This window comes from Chanodichthys erythropterus, chromosome 7 (assembly GCF_024489055.1).
Source record: "Chanodichthys erythropterus isolate Z2021 chromosome 7, ASM2448905v1, whole genome shotgun sequence".
NCBI classification, from domain to species: domain Eukaryota; kingdom Metazoa; phylum Chordata; class Actinopteri; order Cypriniformes; family Xenocyprididae; genus Chanodichthys; species Chanodichthys erythropterus.
The window spans coordinates 23065621-23086940 of NC_090227.1; the positions used below are offsets into that span (position 1 = coordinate 23065621).

General features: G+C 34.3%; 1 protein-coding gene and 1 long non-coding RNA gene across 2 annotated transcripts in view; one reads left to right on the plus strand and one right to left on the minus strand.

Moving 5' to 3' along the window:
• Positions 1 to 15009, minus strand: LOC137023187 (P2Y purinoceptor 3). The gene is made up of 2 exons (XM_067389923.1): positions 14865 to 15009; positions 1 to 3280 (listed from the first exon to the last, which is right to left on the minus strand). The coding sequence occupies exon 2, from the start codon at positions 3257 to 3259 to the stop codon at positions 2282 to 2284; it is 978 nt and encodes a 325-aa protein (XP_067246024.1). The 5' UTR covers positions 3260 to 3280; positions 14865 to 15009; the 3' UTR covers positions 1 to 2281.
• LOC137023190 (uncharacterized) overlaps positions 12608 to 21320 on the plus strand; it is a 17932-nt gene continuing 9219 nt past the window's right edge. Inside the window, exons 1-2 of the long non-coding RNA XR_010895489.1 lie at positions 12608 to 12918; positions 18856 to 19000. This is a non-coding gene — a long non-coding RNA (uncharacterized lncRNA). The remainder of the gene's footprint in view (positions 12919 to 18855; positions 19001 to 21320) is intronic.

A 21320-nucleotide genomic window follows, 5' to 3' on the forward strand; every position in this document is an offset into this window, starting at 1 on the left:
AAAAAAAAAAAAATGACCCCAAACTTTTGAATGGTCCCCCTACACACACACGTTTGTTTTTGTGAATTGTGGGGACCGCAATGCATTTTATACTGTACAAACCGTACTTTCTATCCCCTTACCCTACCCCTACCCCTAAACCTAACCATCACAGGAAACTGTGCACACCTTTATTTTCTCACAAAAACATCATTTAGTTTTTTTATTAATTAATTTACATTGTGGTGACCGGTTATTTTACCGGTGGCTGGTCCCCACAATGTAGGTGAACTCAGGTTTATATTACATCGTGGGGACATTTGGTCCCCACAATGTAATATAAACACACACACACACACACACACACACACAAAACGGAATCATATATTATAAAAAAAATAAAATCAAAATGCTTTTTTTCTTTCTCCACTAATGCAACTTCATTATTAACAATTATGTTGTTAAGCTGCACTCAAAATCCTCTTAGCATAAAAACATTTCTGATTTCTCAGCTCTATAATTCTTATATTAGCAATTACATCTTTACTTATTTCCTATTGCCCTCATAAAATGTTCATAAAATGCACCAGCTTTTCACATGTAAGGAGAGATCAGCTGATCTTGACTGGATCAGTCAAACTAATCCTCTCATTCAGCTGCCATTCACGGGGTTCAAACCCCTCAGATACGAGCTCACAGCTCCACTAGTAATCTGCCATGACCGGCGCATGCTTTGGTGGGTTGTTCTCTAACTCAAAGCAAATGCAAATGTCCAGTGGGTGATGTATGATGTTCCAATCATCATAAATGATTTTTCGCAACACTGAATCAATCAAAAGTGTCACTTCCTTCAACCATCATGCAACACTTTCACAGTACAGGTTCTAAATGCTTTGTACGTTTTGTCTATAAATATCGACATTTTTTTTTTTTTTTCGTTTCGACACCACAAAACCTATTCTATCTTAATGCAAGACACCACAGGTAAATAATTGTTTAACTGATAGATATCACCATACCCCTCCAGGTAATTAAATCACAGTACATAAAGACATGAAATTTTGTATTTCAGGTTTCCTGAAATGTTGTGTAAATATGCTAATGATGCCTTATCTTTTTTAAAAAAATGCACTCTTTTGTATACATCTCCAGAACTGAAATCTGAACATTGGATAAAGCCAGATTTAAAGTTCTTGATTCATTTTGATGACAAAGGAGATTTTGGATGTCTCATCTCCATAAATCAGAAAATACTGCAGTTAGAAAAAGGAAATGTTATTAAGAATAAAATGTTACATATGATATGAACAAACTCCTCTACAAAACTGTAAAGTTTGGTGTATGTAAAGCTGTTGAAGTGGAGATTTCTGATTCAGTGCAGGAGAGAAAAAAACAAACAAAAAAAAGATTTGTAAATACATATTTTAAAGATATGTATTTGTAAAACTACTAATGTAAATAGTATTAAAATAAACACCCAAATGTGTATTTTGGATGTTCTTTTGAATAGTCTGAAAGAAGAAAAGTTATGGAAGCAAACTAGCCTAAAATCTCAAAATGGTCCAATGTATGAAATAACAATGTATAGGACTGTAATGTCTTGCATTACAGTTAGTTCACCCTCTTGCGTTAGTTCACCCAAAAATTAAATTTCTGTCATTAATTACTCGCCCTCATGTCATTCCAAACCCGTAAGACATTTGTTTATCTTCAGAACAAATTAAAATCTATTTAATGAAATCTGAAAGCTTTCTGTCCCTCCACTGACAGCCTACGCAACTACTGTGCCACTTTCAAGCCCCAGAAAGGTAGTAAAGACATCATTAAAGTAATCCACATGACACCAGTGGTTTAACATCAATTTTATGACGAGATGCGAGTGGTTTGTTTGCAGGAAAAAATTATTTACAAAATATTACATCTCTGACGCACATTAGCGCATGTGTAGAAGTTAAAATTTTGTAAATAAAGTTATAAATTATGTTTTTTTGCACAAACAAAGCACTCGTGTCACGTGTCACTTCATAAAATTGAGCTGAACCATTGGTGTCATATGGATTACTTTTATGATGTCTTTAATACCTTTCTGTGGATTGAAATTGGTAGTTGCGTAGGCTGTCAATGGAGGGAAAGAAAGCTCTAAGATTTCACTAAAAATATCTTAATTTGTGTTCCAAAGATGAACAAGTGTCTCACGGTGTGGAACGACACGAGGGTGAGTAATTAATGAGAGAATTTTCATTTTTGGGTGAACTAACCTTTTAATATATGGTAATTTTAGACAAAACCAGGTGTTTTCTAGTCAGATTTTGGCAGTCTTGTCTTTTAGCGAGGTGATTTTAAGCAACAGGCTTCTGGTGCTGCGCCTGAACTGTGGCTGGGTGAAGTAGAACAGAATGGGGTCTAGAACACTGTTCATGCTGGCAAAGGGTCTCGTGCTTTTGTACACCACAGACAGCAGGTTCCTCAGTTCGCAGGGGGCTGTAGGAAGGGTCCTCACCAGCAGATAGAGCGTCTTCGTCACGTGGAATGGCAAAAAGCTGATGGCGAACACCAGCGTTACAATGATGATCATCCTAATGGCTTTATTTTTCTTCTCCATGGCCGAGACTTCTTGAGCTTCGCCAACCTGCCAGAGAACCCGTGCCATTTTGCAGTACAGCACCACGATCACCAGAAAGGGCACGATGAAGCCCAGGCAGGTCAAGATGATGCCATACGGGAAGTATTGTGGTGCACGTCGGGGAACGCTCAGGTCGTAGCACACCGTGCGGTTGCGCTGGATTCCGGTGGCGGCAAACTCGAACGTGGGGGCGCATAGCAGGGCGACAGTCACCCAAACGCCAGCGCAGACCAACCAGGCCAGCCTGCATCCGCCCTGTTTAGGCCACAACGTCAGCGGATGGCAGATGCCCATGTAACGCTGAAAGCTGATGCAGGTGAGGAAGAAGATGCTTCCGTGCAGGTTGCTGTAGAACTGAAAGCGAACCAAACGGCAGGTGAAGTCGCCGAACGGCCAGTAGTCTTTGCTGGCGTAGTTGTATATGAGAAGCGGAAGGGAACAGACGTACAGAAAGTCCGCCACAGCTAGATTCAGCATGTAGATCTTTGTCCGCGTCAGTGCGCGCCGTGAGCCCCAGATCCGCAGGATGATGATGAAATTGAGCGGCAGCCCAAAGATGAAGACTAGGCTGTAGACGGACGGGAGGAGGTAACGCTTGAAGTCCTCCTTGTAGGTGCAGGAAGGCAAAATGGAGCTGGAATTGTTAAGAGATGCCATCTTAATGGATATTCTCACATTCTGAAAAACAGAAATGTTTACGCATCAGTCGAGTTGTACATAAACAGATGCATGGATGATAATTAATAATATAATAGATAATAATAAAGAAAATGTGAGTGGTGCTTGACTGTATGCCAGGGTTATTATAGTTAAACTAAAACTACATTTTTTTTTTTGTTAAAATAAATGTTAACTGAAATTAAATAAATAAATAAATAAAAATATTATATTATATATTTATATATATATATATATATATATATATATATATATATATATATATATATATATATATATATATATATATATATATATATATATATATATATATATATATAAAAAACGTAAACTTATTTTATATTTTATAGTTCTCATTTTCATTTGGTTTGGTTTAACTTGATGTACTAAAATAACTAAAACTAAAACTAAAATAGACAATAAAAAAAAAAAATAACAAAAAAACACAAACAAAAGTTAGCAATTTCAGTGAATATGACCTCAGACAACAAAATACTTGAGTATAATTTTCATTAATATAAATATTGGATGAAATAAAAAAACCTTAAACAAAATTAGAAATGGTGCCCTAACTGAAATAAAATAAGTTTAATTTAAAGTACTAAAATAACTGAAACTAAAATAAATATAAATTAAAGCTATATGTAAATATTTAAATAATAATAATAATAATAATGACAATCACATAAAAAAATCTTAAACTAAAATTATGAAAATAACAAAAATGATAAAAAATAAAACCTAATTCAAAATATGAATAAATAATTTATATTATATTATATTTATATTATATTATATTATATTATATTATATTATATTATATTATATTATATTATATATTATATTATATTATATTATATTATATTATATTATATTATATTATATTATATTACATTATATTATATTACATTTTATTTTATTTTATGGTTCATTAAGAATGGTAGACAAACACTTTATTCCTACAATACAATTTACCCCAAATTGTTGAAAACGGAGCCAAACATAAAAATCAATAAATTCATACTTTGATCCTTCCCCATCATTACCTGTCCACTATCCTTTCAATATAGGCTCAAAACAATGCACTCTGAATTATGCTACTCCAGAAGAAAATTTTATTGCTTTTATCACAGCACTGGAGATTGAGTTATCATTGAGTATCAACTTTAATTGTCTCAGTATGTTTCTCCTAAAATTTCAGTTGGGATTAATTAAAATAGACACAAATGAGACAGTCATTTAATGTAGAAATCATAGTTCATATTAAAATCTCTGACATTGGCACAGTTCGAGGTATTACTGATCTCTTCCTAGGAGACTTTTTGGAGTCTTTCTCAGGAGAAAAACAGATGACTTGAACAACGTTCTTAAATTAATCTCATTGCTGTGTAGGAGAAACACTGATATTTAAATCCGGGTGCACACTGTACAATTTTGGCCATGATTTGATCATCTGAGACAATATTTACAGACAAATCCTAAAAGATTCCTCTGATTCTAGGCTAAAATCTGTAGCCTTTGGTTGTTAGTTTGACATGTTCACAGACAGCCGATTAATGACCGTTGAGATCAGATTTCACCTCTGAAAAATTCTGACAGAGTAAGAAGATCTGGCGCACAGTGCGACCTCCTGCGACGACCATCAAATTGACTTTTTTTTCTAAGACAAGCCATTATCAAAATTAACACTAGAGATTTCTTTGTTAGCCACTATTTCAGTCCTGCGTGTAATGCAGCTCACAGTCCCCGAATGTGCATGCGTGTCCATTTTTAACGCGTCTTGACTGTCATACAGTCTGACATAAATAACAGCTGAGGTCCCACAGTGTGACATGAGGATCATGTCCATACAGTCTGACAAGCAACAATCATAAAGGATTATTATAAATCACTCAACTGTGATTTTTCTTTCCTACAGCACTATGGAGGTTTTGAGTTGCAAACCACACATCCATTCTGTGTGTGCATACAAAATGCATTTATATAGCCCAAATATAGTAGGTAAAAACCAAATTAGAGTGAAAATAGCTCATTCAAACCCAATTAGAGTACAAACATTCAATAAAGTTACAGGATTCATACAGGCTGTAAGGGAGCTAACTGTGTTTGTCAGACTCTCAGGAGCCACTGGGCAAGTTCATTAATCATACTACAAGCACTCAGGCCACCTACACTGCTATATTTTACTCTATATTCTCTGGTGTTGGATAACACTGAATGTTAAGACACAAGTCAGATGGTATATACATAACTGGATATACAGATAACATTTTCCCATATGACTTGCCTAGTCGTGATTTCACACGAGAAGATATTTATACTTGATGTCACTAATAAAAATGCAAGATGCAGTTCAGAAAATTTAGGGCAGGAAAGCATCACTTGACCAGCAATGGAGTGTGTTTTTTTGTGTGTAAAAATGTTAAACAGACAGATGTGAGAACGGATGTTGGGATATGGAGGACATCCTACACCTTACCAAAAATGATGGGTTAAAAATAACCCAAACTGGGTTAAAAATGGACAAACCCAGCAATTGGTAGTTTTTTTTTTTAACTCAACTATAGTTTAAAAATGACTGTATTGCTCGCTTAAAATGATCCCAATATATGATGGAAATTAACATTTGTTAATAAGTTTAATATTATATAATAAACCTTTTGATTACTACTGTTGCATGTAGTAATTATGTGTCTGATTTTCAATTTCTAACCTATTTTGGGTTCATTTTAAGACAGCCATATTGTAAATTTTAAACAATGGTTGAGTTAAACAAATTTATCCCAACCATTGGTTCAAAACAACCCAAACACTGGGTTTGTCCCTATTTAACCCAACTTGGGGTTTAACCCAGCATTTTTTAGAGTGTATAAACATTTGGTTTAAAATTCTGGGGCTGTATGCAAAAAAACTTCTCAGAGTAAAATTTGTTGGCTTAAGTGTGTCAAAATTCTAAGAATTATGTTTTCTCTTATTTCTACACTTAAGAATAAGTGTGATTCATAAAAGTACATAAGTGTTAGGATTAGAGCTCAACTCCTACATGATTAAAGAGTGCTGGAGAGGTATGCTAACCTAGTTAGAAATAGCATGATGACACAATTCAGATGGTACATGGGCGTCACTTAATCACAGGGTGGCAACAACTTATTAATAAAAATCAATGATGAAGATTAATGTGAATGAAATTCATTGTTGTTGGATATGTGTCAATAGCACTTCAGGCAATTAGCAGGCAATAGCAGACCTTGGAATGTTGCTACTAACCAATCAGATTCAAGCATTTCATAAAGCTTTGTAATATGCAAGCAATAAGGTACGAGAGGCTGTGCTGTATCATGAATAAGTCACGGCTGAAGGGCCTTCATGAAACGGTTATGAAATTGTTACCACACAATACAAATATTAAAGCCAAGAATATGTAACAATGCAACTTTCATGAAGTAAACTCTTACTAATAGCCTTCCTTCCGCCGGAAAAAATAGTCCCTGACCGTGAACAGCAACAGAAGTTACATTATTACGCCATTAGATGGCGGCAAAGACTGTCTTTATGAGCGTGTCAGTCAGTAGTGAAGACTTTTACATTGAAAAGACTGAATTGTTGTGAACAGAACAAGACGCAACTGACAAATGCTTTGACTAGCGCTGTCAGTCACGGGAAAACCCCTTAACCGTTAAAAGGACAAGATAATACATCAGACATTTAAACAGATTTTTTATTATGAACAGGACTGACTTGAAGGAAAATGCTAAATCTGAATGCAGGTAATAAACTCGCTCACTCAAGCTTTTTCTCATACTCTTCTACATAATACAGTAAGCTTCAATGAACAATATCAATTGAGAACATTCAGTTTACGTTGCTAATAGTGGTTGCTAAGGATGTTGGGTGAATAAAACACAGCTATTGACCAATCAGAATCAAGGATAGGAACTAACCATTTTATAAAGTTCTTTAGAAAAAGACATTTCAAATATTATAGAGACGCATCTGCAAAGAGCTGAACCAATTACTTTGTAGCACTTGGACAAAATTTGTCAAGAATATTAATAAATACAGGGAATTAAAATTGGCTTTTCTCATTTCATTCATTAAATAATTATTCAACATTTAAGTAACCTGTTACTAAAGTACCATTTTATGTGTTAATAATAAATCATGAACAAATGAATAGTGTCAAATGCCGCTATTACATCATTCCCTTTCAGACTCACTATTGCTTGATTCAGTGGCTGTAGGCGGCAATTTGTCTATACATAGTTCTTATGCTGCGTTCCAGACAAGGTTGGACATGGGAATATCCTAAATTAAATGTCCCACTTTAGACCTCAGTGAGTTCCAGGCAATCAGACGTCACGTTCACATGTTGACTGAATAAAAGCATATTATTACATAAACTTAATGTCTGATTTTAAAGTTTGTTTTTATGTTTTTTTCTCATTGGAAGAAAGACTTGCAACATCTTGGAAGTCTTTCAATGGTTGGGGTTGATCGATATACCCTGAGTTCACAAACCCAATGTCTGACTTTGATGTTCCAGACATTATTTCCAAGATTGAAGTGGGAAAAATCCAAATTCTGAGCTGTCTGGAATGCAGCATTATTCCACAATACTTAAAATGATTTCATTTTTTTAGTTTGATTTTAATAGTTTTACTATTAGAAAGTAGAGTCCGGCTGATCATGTGAGACATGTCTGTTAAAGACACAGGAAAATAAAGAGTTTACATTCCTCTTTTACTCCTTTCAGTTCCCATTTTGAATGAGTTGATTCATATTCAAATGAAGTGCCTATCAAAGAAAGCAAAGAATTTACTAGAACGGTGATAAAGGGTGGCTACAAAGACTCCTCAAAGTCTCCATTCACAATGTGTTGTGAGCTTTTATGTCCAAATGATAATTTTATTTTTAATGTAATGTAAAGAGAAACTTGTCCATGTCTATTAAACAAATGCTGAAAAGCCATTCACAGAAGCTTCTGAAATTACTGAAATCTGTGATGCAGTTTTTTAAAACTTTCATTTAATTTGATCCTAACAAAGTTCTCTCATCAGATTCTAATCTAAATCTAAACAAAAATGTAAATATAAAAAATAAACAGAGATTATGAATATGTTACACTTCAATCGATTACACATTTTAATTGAATTAGATGCTACGTTGATTTAATATTAAATGAATTTTTAAATTAATCATTATCAATATTTCCTGAGAAAAGTCCCCAAATTAAGTCAGATAAACGCAATGAAAGGGGAAGTGACTTTAGAAGTCAAGAAGTTATATTTTCATTCACACACAAGTTTATCAATCTATCTAACATAGTTTTAGGGGTCGTTCACACAGAACATGTTCTTATATTTCAACTGCACTATTCTTTTAACAGTAGGTCTATGTAGTATGTAAACATGCAAAACAGAAACTTTCACAAAATCTTGCTGCCTTCACTGACATTCAAGTAAACGCTCTCATTTCCGGTTATACCAAAAATATACATTACTGCAGGAAATGCTATCAGTAATTGTGGGTTTATTGCGAAATACCTAGTTTTTACAAGCTAATCTAAACTATGATCAGTGAAAACTTTGCTGCAGTGGACAAGACTTTCTCTACTTTGTTAGTTCTTGTCTTTCATCTCTGGTCTGATGTAATTATGAAGAAGTGTTGTGCAACAGACATGAGACATTCTGTTTCACAAGACCTTCTCTTTGTCTAAGTCTGTGTATGTTTGCGTCTGCACAGTAGTAATACCTGCAAGGTATTTAGCAGATGCCTTTAATCCAGAGATCTTTGCAATAGTGTGATTGCATAGATAGTCTTGAGTAACTGTTGTTAAAGTGCCTGATTCCTCTGATTCCTAAATCATTAGTCTAGCCCACCCCAGGTCATCTCACTGATACACATCAAAACATTCCTACGTATTCAATTCTTGCCAGTTTCTTCTTATTTTGTATTCCCAAAAACATGTTTTTATCTTCCTCTTTTTTTTTTTTAAATTGTTCTTAAGATAAAATTTAAGAAGTATGCATATTCCCAAAAATAATGTTCGTAAATACCTTCTAAAAGGGTTAGTTCACCCAAAAATGTTGTTTTTGTTCATCTTTGGAACACAAATTAAGATATTTTAGATGAAATCTGAGCGCTTTCTGTCCCTCCACTGACAGCTACACAACTACCACTTTGACCCTTCAAAAAGTTCATAAATTAAGTGCATAAATTTAGTCCAAATTTCTGAAGAGACATTTTTGTTTTAAGGGACGAACAGATTTGGCTTTTCAAAAAGCATTTATTTAGCAGTCAAACATTTCTCTTTTCTCTTCTGGAAAAGAGAAATGTTTCAAATACAATCACATTGGTTTCTGTCACATTTTAGTTTACTTTTATAATATATATGTTTCAGGATGTTGTGAGTAGTTGCCAGGGTGTTGCTATGCAGCTGCCAGAGTGTTCTAGGTGGTTGTTTAAGTGTCTTTATGCAGTTGCCAAGGTGTTGCCATCGTTTTGCTATGAAATTGCTAGAGTGCTGTGGGTGGTTGCCAGGGCATTGCTTTGTGGCTGTCAGTAGGTGGTTGCTAGGGCGTCTATATGGTTTCCAGTGTGTTGTGGGTGTTGCTAGAGTGTTTCTATGCAGATTCTAGAGTGGTGTGGGTAGTTGCCAGGGCGTTGATATGCAGTTACAAGAGTGTTCTAGGTGGTTGTTTAGGTGTCTTTATGCAGTTGCCAAGGTGTTGCCATGGTTTTGCAATGAAATTGCTAGAGTGCTGTGGGTGGTTACCAGGGCATTGCTTTTAAGGGATGAACAGATTTAGCTTTTCAAAAAGCATTTATTTAGCAGTCAACCAAAATTTGGATACAATTTTACTTGCCAGTCTTCAGTCATTTTTAGATTGTTTTATTTCTTATAGTTTATAGTAAATTTTGTGTAAATTCTTCTTGTGTGAATACTTTTTTTCCTTTTCCTGTTTTAATGTGATATAAAAATAAAAAGCTTAAAAATATTAATTAATCGAAACATTACTCATATCATTAATTTGCACTGTTTTAGGCACTGAGATCATTGTGATATGTAATGAGAACATTTGGCTTAATAGAGTGCCCCAGGGATGACGCGTTTTTGTAGGCCAACCCAGAAGTTAGCGGCGCACGGGTTCCCTCGACTGAAAGCCTATGCATTTTTCCCATAGACTTTTGGAAAATAGCAGAAAATAAGCTCTGTGTTTAACAAAGGGTTATGACACTTACACGTTTTGTCTATCAAGATAATCTTTACAAGTTAACACAACATTTATAGATTTTGAAGCCTAAATAAAGTCGGCAGATATAAAAGGCTAACAGTAGGCTATAAACAGACTACAGCACACCATGGTCGCGGATCAACGTTGATGATCTGTTGTGATATTAGTACTAAGAAAATTTACCAACTGCTTGTTAAATCTGCACCAAAGCACTTAAAAAAACTAATAGATATCTCTGATTTCAGTTCCTACTAAATCATGTTATGATAAATGCTTTTTAAACTCTTATAATGACCATTAATGTCTGTATTATTAGTTAGCTTATGTCCTAGCATAGCATATTCTACAGATACCCGATTAGCCTGATAGCTTAGTTTTGCATGACAGTGACTAATTAACCCCCGTCAAGCCAGTTGAAAAGCCTGTTCTTCTTAAGAAAAGATAATTAAGATGTTCTTAAGAAAGTATTTGAGAACTTCTTAAGAAGTTTTTCATTAAATGCAGTTAGAAATATTCATATGAACTTCTTAGAATTCATCTTAAGAATTTTCTAAAATTCATTCTTAAGAAGATTTGTGTGAAGATTTTGTGCCCCAGGTCTTCATTCATCTCATAGACAGATGGAATGAAAGCAGCATGCTGGATTTGTCTAGACAGGTTTAGGAACACACATCTGACCATGCAGAAAACCAGCCTCAGGTGGGATTAAACTAAAACACAAAGTTCTGGAAAAGAGAAATGTTTCAAATACAATCAAATTGGTTTCTGTCACATTTTAGTTTACTTTTATAATATATGTTTCACATTATGTATTATATTTATTATAATCGTTATATTATAATTGTTATATATTATATCTTTTATCCATGGACACAAATTTTTTTTTTAGATTAATAAATACTGCAGTTTCTCCAATAATGATTCCAATAATAATCAGAAAAGAAATGTGGAAAATGTGAGTGGTGCTATTGTGAAAATGTGAGTGGGTGGTTGCCATGGTGTTGCTATGCAGTTGCCAGAGTGTTTTAGGTGGTTGCTAGAGCGTTGCTATGTGGTTGCCAGGATGTTGTGAGTAGTTGCCAGGGCACTGCTATGCGGCTGCCAGAGTGTTCTAGGTGGTTGTTTAGGTGTCTTTATGCAGTTGCCAAAGTGTTGCCATTTTTTTGTTATGAAATTGCTAGAGTGCTGTGGGTGGTTGTCAGGGCATTGCTTTGTGGCTGTCAGTGTTCTAGGTGGTTGCTAGGGCGTCTATATGGTTTCCAGTGTGTTGTGGGTGTTGCTAGAGTGTTTCTATGCAGATTCTAGAGTGGTGTGGGTAGTTGCCAGGGAATTGCTATGCAGTTACAAGAGTATTCTAGGTGGTTGTTTAGGGGTCTTTATGCAGTTGCCAAGGTGTTGCCATGGTTTTGCTATGAAATTGCTAGAGTGCTGTGGGTGTTTTCCAGGGCATTGCTTTGTGGCTGTCAGTGTTTTAGGTGGTTGCTAGGGTGTCTATATGGTCTCCAGTGTGTTGTGGGTGTTGCCAGAGTGTTTCTATGCAGATTCTGGAGTGGTGTGGGTAGTTGCCAGGGCGTTGCTATGCAGTTATAAGAGTGTTCTAGGTGGTTGCTATGGTTTTGCTATGTGATTGCCAGAGGTGTTGTGCGTTGTTGCAGGCCGTTGCCAGAGTGTTAGTGGTTGCCAGATTGTAGCTAAAGCTGGGAACACCTTAACAACTAGATGAAACATTCTAAGTAGTCATTTATAACACCTTTTTCAAGTAAAAACGGATAACTTTTTTTTTTTTTTTTTTTGGTCGATCATTTACATGACAACAGCGTTTTGGAAATCAACTGGAAATCAGATTCTAGTCTTTGACAGTCAGAGAGGAACACAAACCTAATGACTGAGTCAGTCCACTACAGAACACACTGATAAGTCACGAAGGGACATAAGCCAAAAAGCACTTATACCGAGTCTGTATGAATTTTTTTGTCTTCCAGGCAAAACTTAAATATAGGCAAATATAGAAGCCAAAGATAACAATGATGGTTGCATTTTCATTAGCAATTAAAATAAGTGTTTACATAAAGTGAAAAGTGTCATTCTTCTCCTGTTCCCAGGGTCATTTGAGTCCCTGCATGAAGTAAGAGTCACGGTCAAAAATAGAATGCAGCTGGAGATTCTCATAATTATGGTAGATTGTGACATGAATCTTAACTGTATTAATGTTACAATGTTGACTTGAGACGATGCAGCTTCAAGGAGCGGAACGGAGAGGGAGTGGTGGTTATGTCCGTTGATTTAAGCAAACACGGATAGCCGTCAGCTGTCTGGTGGCTAGATCCATATTTTCCACCTGTGAGAGACCCCAATCTGGACTCGTTTGTTCTGAGAATGCTGTATATGAGGTTCTGTTTAACTGTGAGTACATATATTCTTGTGACACTTATGCAAATATCACCAAGAACATTTGAGGAACAGAGAGCAGCAACCTGAGACTTCAAGAGTCTTAATTTAGCTGTTACTCCACATTAAAAGCTCTTACGCAAATTTCAGACATATTTCTGATTGATAGTATTGTAGTAAAGAAAGACAGCAGTATGGTTTTATTTTCATGTTGAAGGCATGTATTATCCTCTTCCACACCTTTTTTTCTGGGAAACTTGAAGCTGTCTTTATTAGTAGACTTGCTATACAAACAAAACAACTGTTGAAATGAAAAATGGAAAAATATCCTGTCAGGTCTTGAACGTTTATTTCACTCATTAATTTTGCAAATCCTTGCAATGACAATAACAAATCATCTCAAACACTGTGAACCCAGGTTATACAAAATAAACAAGTGACAGTGTCAGTTTGTGGCCATTAAAATGGAAGCAGATACTGGTGGTAGGAGGGTTGTTCACCTTGCACGCATTTATCATACTTAGTCAGGTGCAAAAATAGCACACTAAAGCAAGTGTTTGCTTCCAAGCAACATTATGTGGTGACATTTCCCCACAGCAAAACTGCAACAACCAGATAACAGTGGATTATTTTTGATAAAGAAAGTCATGTTTCTAAGTCGAACATTGTTCTCTTTTATCTTTTCTTAGAGATTGGCTTGTGTTTTTTCTCTACGCTGAGAATACAATCTGCCCTTGGCACCACTGGCTGCCATTGTTATGAATTTAAGAAGGTCAAAGTATATATAAAAAGGAAGCTATTGAAGATTATGGTCTGGATCAACAATCTCTTGCAATGTTTTCTTTTCTACACACATTTCTACCCATAACCATGATGTTATTTAACCTAATGAGACATCAGTGTCTGTCCAAGCACATAAAAGAAACACAGAAGCCATTCACTGAAGCATCACTAACCCACTGGAATCCACACTGCAAACAATGACTTACAGTGGAATCCTGCATCACTTCCAAAGAGCTGTTTATACAGATGTTAATGTCAATCAGGTCAGAATGATATTTTTTCACATGAATTCCATCACTGCATTACTGTACTAAATGGACAAAAATTAATGAACATGACAGATGGTGTGGAGCGGAAACTGTACATGGCAAGGCAATTTTATTTCTATAGCACATTTCTTACACAATCGTAATTCAAAGTGCTTTACGTAAAGAAGACCCAAATAAACCAAATATTTGATAACATGCAATTAAATCAATTATTTACTAAATCAATCGAGAAATAAATGGATTTCTCTGCAAATAGTTATATTTTGAATGTAAAAAGATTTTACCTATAAAATCTATAGGGTGAATTCAGGGTTATTGGGACACTTTTTGCCATGGAGATGAATATATATATATATATAAAAAAAAAAGTTCCAATCAACCTGAATTCACCCTATATATGACAAAAAAGTCAAACATTTTTATTAAGAGCATTATTATTATTATTATTACATTGTATTAGTTTTTCATTTTAACACTAGGCTATATAAAATCCCAGTTATCAATATAAAATCTGAATAGTTAACAACATATGTTGGTAATTATAATTAATTATGGGTAGGTCTATTGCATTTATTTGTTATTGCAATTAAAACTGGTTTCTTTTATGCTTCACTGTTTTATATTTATTTGTGGCCATAATGTAGTTCTATATTAATTTTCTAACACTAGGACAGGCAAAATAAAAATGATAAAAAAAAAAAGAAAAAAGAAAAAAGATTTTATATCTATAATAACAAAACCTGGATTAGGAATTAGCATTCATTAGTATCTGCATTCATAAGTAGCTAAACATCACAATGAATTGCCCAGAATAAGCAGCTGATGCATGTAATCAAAATGCTCATTTTTGATTGCCACAGGATTATCGTAAACAAAGAGTAAACTGTTTAAATAGCTTCCTAAACTTACCTTCGCATCCACTCTTTAGTTTATTCCCCTCTTGATCACTGGTAAATAAAAACTCTTCGAAGTAAAAGTGAATCTCCTTAGACAGACCAAGAAAAGAGAAGCAACGAATAATTCAGCACTTCTCTCTTCTTCTTTTAGACGTGCGCGTCATCGACACCATGCTCGCAGTAACACGCCCCGTCTCATTTATATTAATAACGTAACGTTACGTCCAGCCCAGTAGGCTTATCTGATTGGCTGAAAGACGTAGGCATGTCTTACAGAATGAATTGAGTCATTAATTCCTGGTAATGTAATCATTAATTTCGGTAATTGTTTTTACTTTGGTAATTTTGTGTGTAAATAGCCAATAAAACACTTTGGAAAGTAAAAAAAATGGAATTTGGAAGAATAGCCTATCTGAAAATGTTTGTTGTTAAATGTATGTATAGGCTAGGGCCTACTACTGCATATAGAGCCTATGGCACATAATGCTTAGATATTGATTATCTCACAGAATTTGGGGATAAACAAAGAAATGTTATAATAACTCAATTTGCCCCCAAGTTAAAACGGCTGCTTCATTGGCATTGATATCAACAAACAAACTACTATCAGCCTACATGATTTTGCCCTGCAGGCAGGTGGTTTCTGTTTACACCAAAAAAAAAAAAAAAAAAAAGTTTCACAGCTGTTCTGCAGCTGACTAATTTTAAAAAGCAGTACAGGTAACTGGTTTTATGTGATCCATACAAACTTGCTGATGTTTTTACTCACTTGGAAAGGCGAAGAACAAGTTAAAGCATAACCTCATGAGAATACTTGAGTGAAATGTAATACTTAGAATACTTAGAGATGTCCTTAAACCAACACTAGATGAAAACTCAGAGATGTCCTTAACCCTTGTGCTCTGTTCATTTGGGGTGTACACTCCTGCTGTTTGGGGTCCCCAGAGAACCATATATATATATATATTAACAAATGTAATTTTACTCCGTTTATTAATGTTTTTACTCCACATTTGTGAAGTTTTTAGAGGATTTATCATTTCTAAATTTATATAAAGAAATTATAAAATATTTTTAAAAATAGGTTTTTATACAAAAACAGCTTTTTATGTAAAATTCACTTTATAAAAGACCCACATTTCTAACTTCCATTCACGAGGATAACATGGATAATCTGACATGGTTTAGAGTTTTGCCCATCTTTTGGAAAATGCAGTTTTAAAAGTAAAAACTCCACTATTTGCTGTTTGACTACCTGAAAGACATCTTTTCACAACTTTTTCAAGTTGGATTCATATCAACATATTATGAAACCACAATTATAACAATAAAAGTTTAGCATTTTTGTACTGAAAAAAAAAAAAAAAAAAAAAAACCTTTTTCAATAATGTTACATTATGATTAGAATCAAACCTGAACAAGATGTTACAAAGAGAAAAGTTGGAGTCTTTAGATTTTATCATTTATTTCAAAAAATCTGTTTTTCATATAATTCTACAAATTTAATCACGTCGGTTACTAAATAAACAGAACAAAAATGAACAGAAATAAACAGTTATATTACACATTGAGTACAAATACACGACATGAACATCAAAATGCAATGAACTGAACAGCAATAATAAATGAGCAAATAAAGCACATGGATTCTGTGTGTGTGTGTGTGTGTGTGTGAGCATGATCATTTTGCACTGTGGATGTTTAAAGTCATTTCATTTCTGTCTATGTGTGTTCTGCATTGTTTTCGATTTTGAATTTTGTCAATTTTCTAACTGGGATCTCCAGAGACCTAACATAAAAACAGATATCATCCATTTTATTTTTTTATTTGTAGATATGAAGTGTTGACAACTTTACAAAGTCTCATGCCATTTGTATGAAGAGAACATTTCTTTTTTTTTTTTTCTTCAGTAAACATCATTGGGGTCAACCGAACAGCACCGAAGGGTGAAACCAACTCTAGATTCACTAAATGCGAACGATTACACTGTAACAACACTTCCTTGTTCTTTTTCTATTCTGTTTTTCTCTTATTCATTTAAAAGAAATAACTTGCTTCTTGCACTGTGCTAGAATAACTGGGACTTGAAGCAACACTTACATACAGTTGTCCTCTTACATACCTTCCATTGTTCTCATTTTTAAGTCGATTTGTATAATAGCATCTGCATCTGCTAAATGATTAAATGTAAACATAAACTGATCAAACTGATAATTTCCTTTCACACAAATGATGTTGCTCCAGAAGTATGAAAATAAAAAACTTGGCAACTGTAGACAAATCTCTCAAAACTTGGCAAACGTTAGACTGCAAGAGGTTCTATTATTCATGAAAACATTCTCCCATCATTTTCAGTAAGCTGGAACAAATATTTCAACAGAAGCTGGGTCATATAGTATCAAATGTATTTTAAGCAAATGCTCAGTTTAACTGGAAGATGTTTTCGATACATGCAAATTCAAATGAACCTATTAAATGTTTAATTAGTAATGATATTATATATATATATATATATATATATATATATATAAAATCACTACCAGTCAAAAGTCTTTTATGCTCATTAAGGCTGCATTTATTTCATAATAAATACAGAAAAAAACAATAATATTTTGAAATATTATTACATTTTAAAATTATGGTTTTCTATTTTAATATACTTTAAAATATAATTTATTTCTGTGATGCAAAGCTGAATTGTCAGCATCATTACTCCAGTCTTCAGTGTCACATGATCCTTCAGCAATCATTCTAATATGCTGACAGTTGTGCTGCTTAATATTATTTTATAACCTGTGATATTGTTCAGGATTCTTTGATGAATTAAATTTAAAATGTATCAGCATTTTTTAAAAATACAAATCTTTTGTAACAATATAAGTTTGGGGTCAAGTTTGGGTTTCTTTCTTTCTTTTTTTTTTTTGAAAGAAATCAATACTTTTATTCAGCACGGATGTGTTAATTTGATAAAAAGTGATAGTAAAGATTTATATTGTTAGAAAAGATTTATATTTTGAATAAATGCTGTTCTTTTTAACCTTTCATTCATCAATGAATCCTGAAAAATTAATCACAGAACTGTTTTCAACATTGATAATAACTGAGTATCAAATCAGCATATTAGAATGATTGCTGAAGGATCATGTGACACTGAAGACTGGAGTAATGATGCTGAAAATTCAGCTTTGCATCACAGAAATAAATTATATTTTAACATATATTAAAATATAAAACCATAATCTTAAATTGTAATAATATTTCACAATATTATTATTTTTTTCTGTATTTATTATGAAATAAATGCAGCCTTAATGAGCATAAGAGACTTCGTTCAAAAACATATAAATAAAAACCAGATGTAATTAGAGACAACAATAATAGACAAAAGGTGAATGTTTATTAATATGCTTTAATATTTTTTATTAATATAAATTTAATAGTTTATTAATATACATTTATTAATAAACAATTTAATAAATGTTTTTTGTTTAATAATTATTCATTGAACATTAATAAATGTTCATTTCCAACATACTTTGGGTTAATTTGAATTAAGCAATACAGTAATTTTTAAACAATAGTTGAGTTAAATAAAACTACCCAGCACGTTGGGCAAACATTTAAACCTACCGCTGGGTTAAAACAACCCAATCGCTGGGTTTGTCCATTTTCAACCCAACTTGGGTTGTTTTTAACCCAGCATTTTTAGAGTGTATATAGTTTGATATAGTTGACAAAACTTTATGGTGAAAAAGCTGTCTTTAAAGTAAAGATACTGTAGAATATTTCTGGCATAAAGGGTTCTTTAAAACAGTAAAGGACCCTATGGTTCTATATAGAACCCTACTGAAACTTTGTGTTGTAGTGTATGGTGAAATTTGAAAGCTCTAGGTCCAAAATGCCCACACTTATTGGTGATTAGACATTAATTTCCTTTATTTCGTGTAGCTGAATCCACATCTGGGCTCATTTTCTTTTCTTTTTTTCTGTACTTTGGTCTTAGAAGCGAGAAAGAACAAGAAATGAATGTGAACTGGGAAATGCATCACATCGCCTACATGCTCACTGCGGAACTTGTTGGAGCATGTGCATGAACGGCTCATGTTGAGTGGGATGCAGAAGTTCAGGTTCTTCATGGCATCAGACCAGTTGAGTGCCAGTTAAAATCTAACAGACATTTTCATCCAGGGTTGGATTACAGACCGGACCGGTGCCTCTGGGTCTTGAACTGCGAGGAGCCTCTGAAAGCTCAAGCTGTATGGCCCGAGACTGCCAATGGAAGCTTGCACATAATTATGAAGGTTGAAAGCATCCTCGTTCATCTCCCCATCTGTATCTAATGTCCGGTGTCAGGTTTGACTTTATAATCCCCCGCTGATGACAAAGACCCCAGCAGAACGCCTGTTCGATTCTGCACACGTGAACTAATACTAATTAATGTAGTAAATTGGATTGTGGGGAACATGCAGCTGGCAGCACTGGGAAGATTAGGACAGGAAATGGACACAGACAACACAAATAAAACATTACTTCCTTTCTAAATTCACCCAGAAATGACCTCTAATGATGTTTTTGGGACAGATTCAATAGAACCAACTAAAACTTAACTGGAAAAGAAACAAGTTAAGGAATTACTCTTCTCTAGAATCTTAGCTTGATTTAGACAAGGGGAGAACAGGTCAACTGTAACAGAGCAATTATTTTGGAAATACAAATAAATACATAAATAAATTATAGTGATGATTTAGTATCTTAATAAAATTATCTTTCTGCCTGAGCAAAACATCTTTACTAGAAATTCCCAGAGAAATCTTCTCATATTTACCTTATGCTTTAAACTTGTTTCTAAACTTTAAAGGGTTAGTTCACCCAAAAATGAAAAATTCTGTCATTTATTACTCACCCTCATGCCGTTCCACACCCTTAAGACCTTCGTTAATCTTCAAAACACAAATTAAGATATTTTTGTTGAAATCCGATGGTTCCGTGAGGCTTGCATAGGGAGCAATGACATTTTCCTCTCTCAAGATCCATAAAGGTACTAAAAACATATTTAAATCAGTTCATGTGAGTACAGTGGTTCAATATTAATATTATAAAGCGACGAGAATATTTTTGGAGTGCCAATAAAACAAAATAACGACTTATTTAGTGATGGCCGATTTCCAAACACTGCTTCAGGAAGATTCGGAGCACAAATTAATCAGTGTATCGAATCTGCTGTTCGGAGCGCCAAAGTCACGTGATTTCAGCCGTTGGCAGTTTGACACGCGATCTGAATCATGATTCGATAAACTGATTAATTTGTGCTCTGAATCTTCCTGAAGCAGTGGAACGGCATGAGGGTGAGTAATAAATAACAGAATTTTCATTTTTGGGTGAACTAACCCTTTAAGTTTGAGACACCAGTGTGGTTTTTGAGTCCTTAAAATATGTAATGGAGACTCTTTCATTAAAGTAAAGTCAGTATCCATTCCTGACAGCTACAAGTAGCCTAATATTCTTTTTGAAAATTAGCCTATTTATAAAAGTGAAAAAAACAAACAAAACCAAAACAATGTCATAACTAAGTTGTGACCGTACTAATGCCCAGAAAAACTGTGTGTGCGAGCCTTTCAAAGGATACCCATTTGCCCGGGAGCACGGAAAGACGGGCACGAGCACAATCTAGTGGTGTATAACCAATGAGGTTCATTCTCGTGTGGTACGCAGCATGTTTGAGCTCCCTGAAGAGGTTTTTGTTCTCGTGCGTCATTCAGATTCGATTGAGCTTTTGTTTATGTGCGCTGATTAATGTTTATGGGTAAGTAGCTTAAAGCCTAAAATTAAGTCTGTTCATCATCATATGCATATAAAGTGATGTCTCTTCAGAAAAAGTGGACTTAATTGTTAAATTCATATGGATTAGATCTTCAATTGTTTTTTCCGAAGATGATCACTGTCTCTTAAAGTTGCAGTATGTAATAATTTTGTCCGCTAGAGGCCTATTCAAAGCAAAGGCGTAGCTTGATGACGGCAAGTTTGAGTGTGGAATCTTGGGACATGTGGTCTCCACCTCAACAGACTTAGACAATAGGACAATAGGACTTGGGAAGAAAACATCTTAATGGATGTGATTATTATAGCCGGCGCTGCTTCCGCTTTACCATATGTATCATATGTATTGACAGCACAATTTTTATTGTGAGGTTATGATGTAAAATTATGATAACTACACTGTAGCTGCTACAGTAACTAACAAAATCTATCCAATACTGGATTTCGTAAGTGTCTGAATCTGCCACCATTACATATTGCGTCATGCTATATTGCAATGCAATACAGCAAATATAGTTTGACAGTAAATTATCAAATTAATTGATACTGTTTAGTCAGATGATATGAAAACATCTTACCACTGGGTATATATACACTTGTGTACATTCAAACACAATAATTGGGCATACATAGCTAATGCTAGTTCAACGA

What these genes read in the sequence shown, in the direction of transcription:
- LOC137023187 (XM_067389923.1), bottom strand. Translation starts at nt 3,259, where the DNA reads ATGGCATCTCTTAACAATTCCAGCTCCATTTTGCCTTCCTGCACCTAC.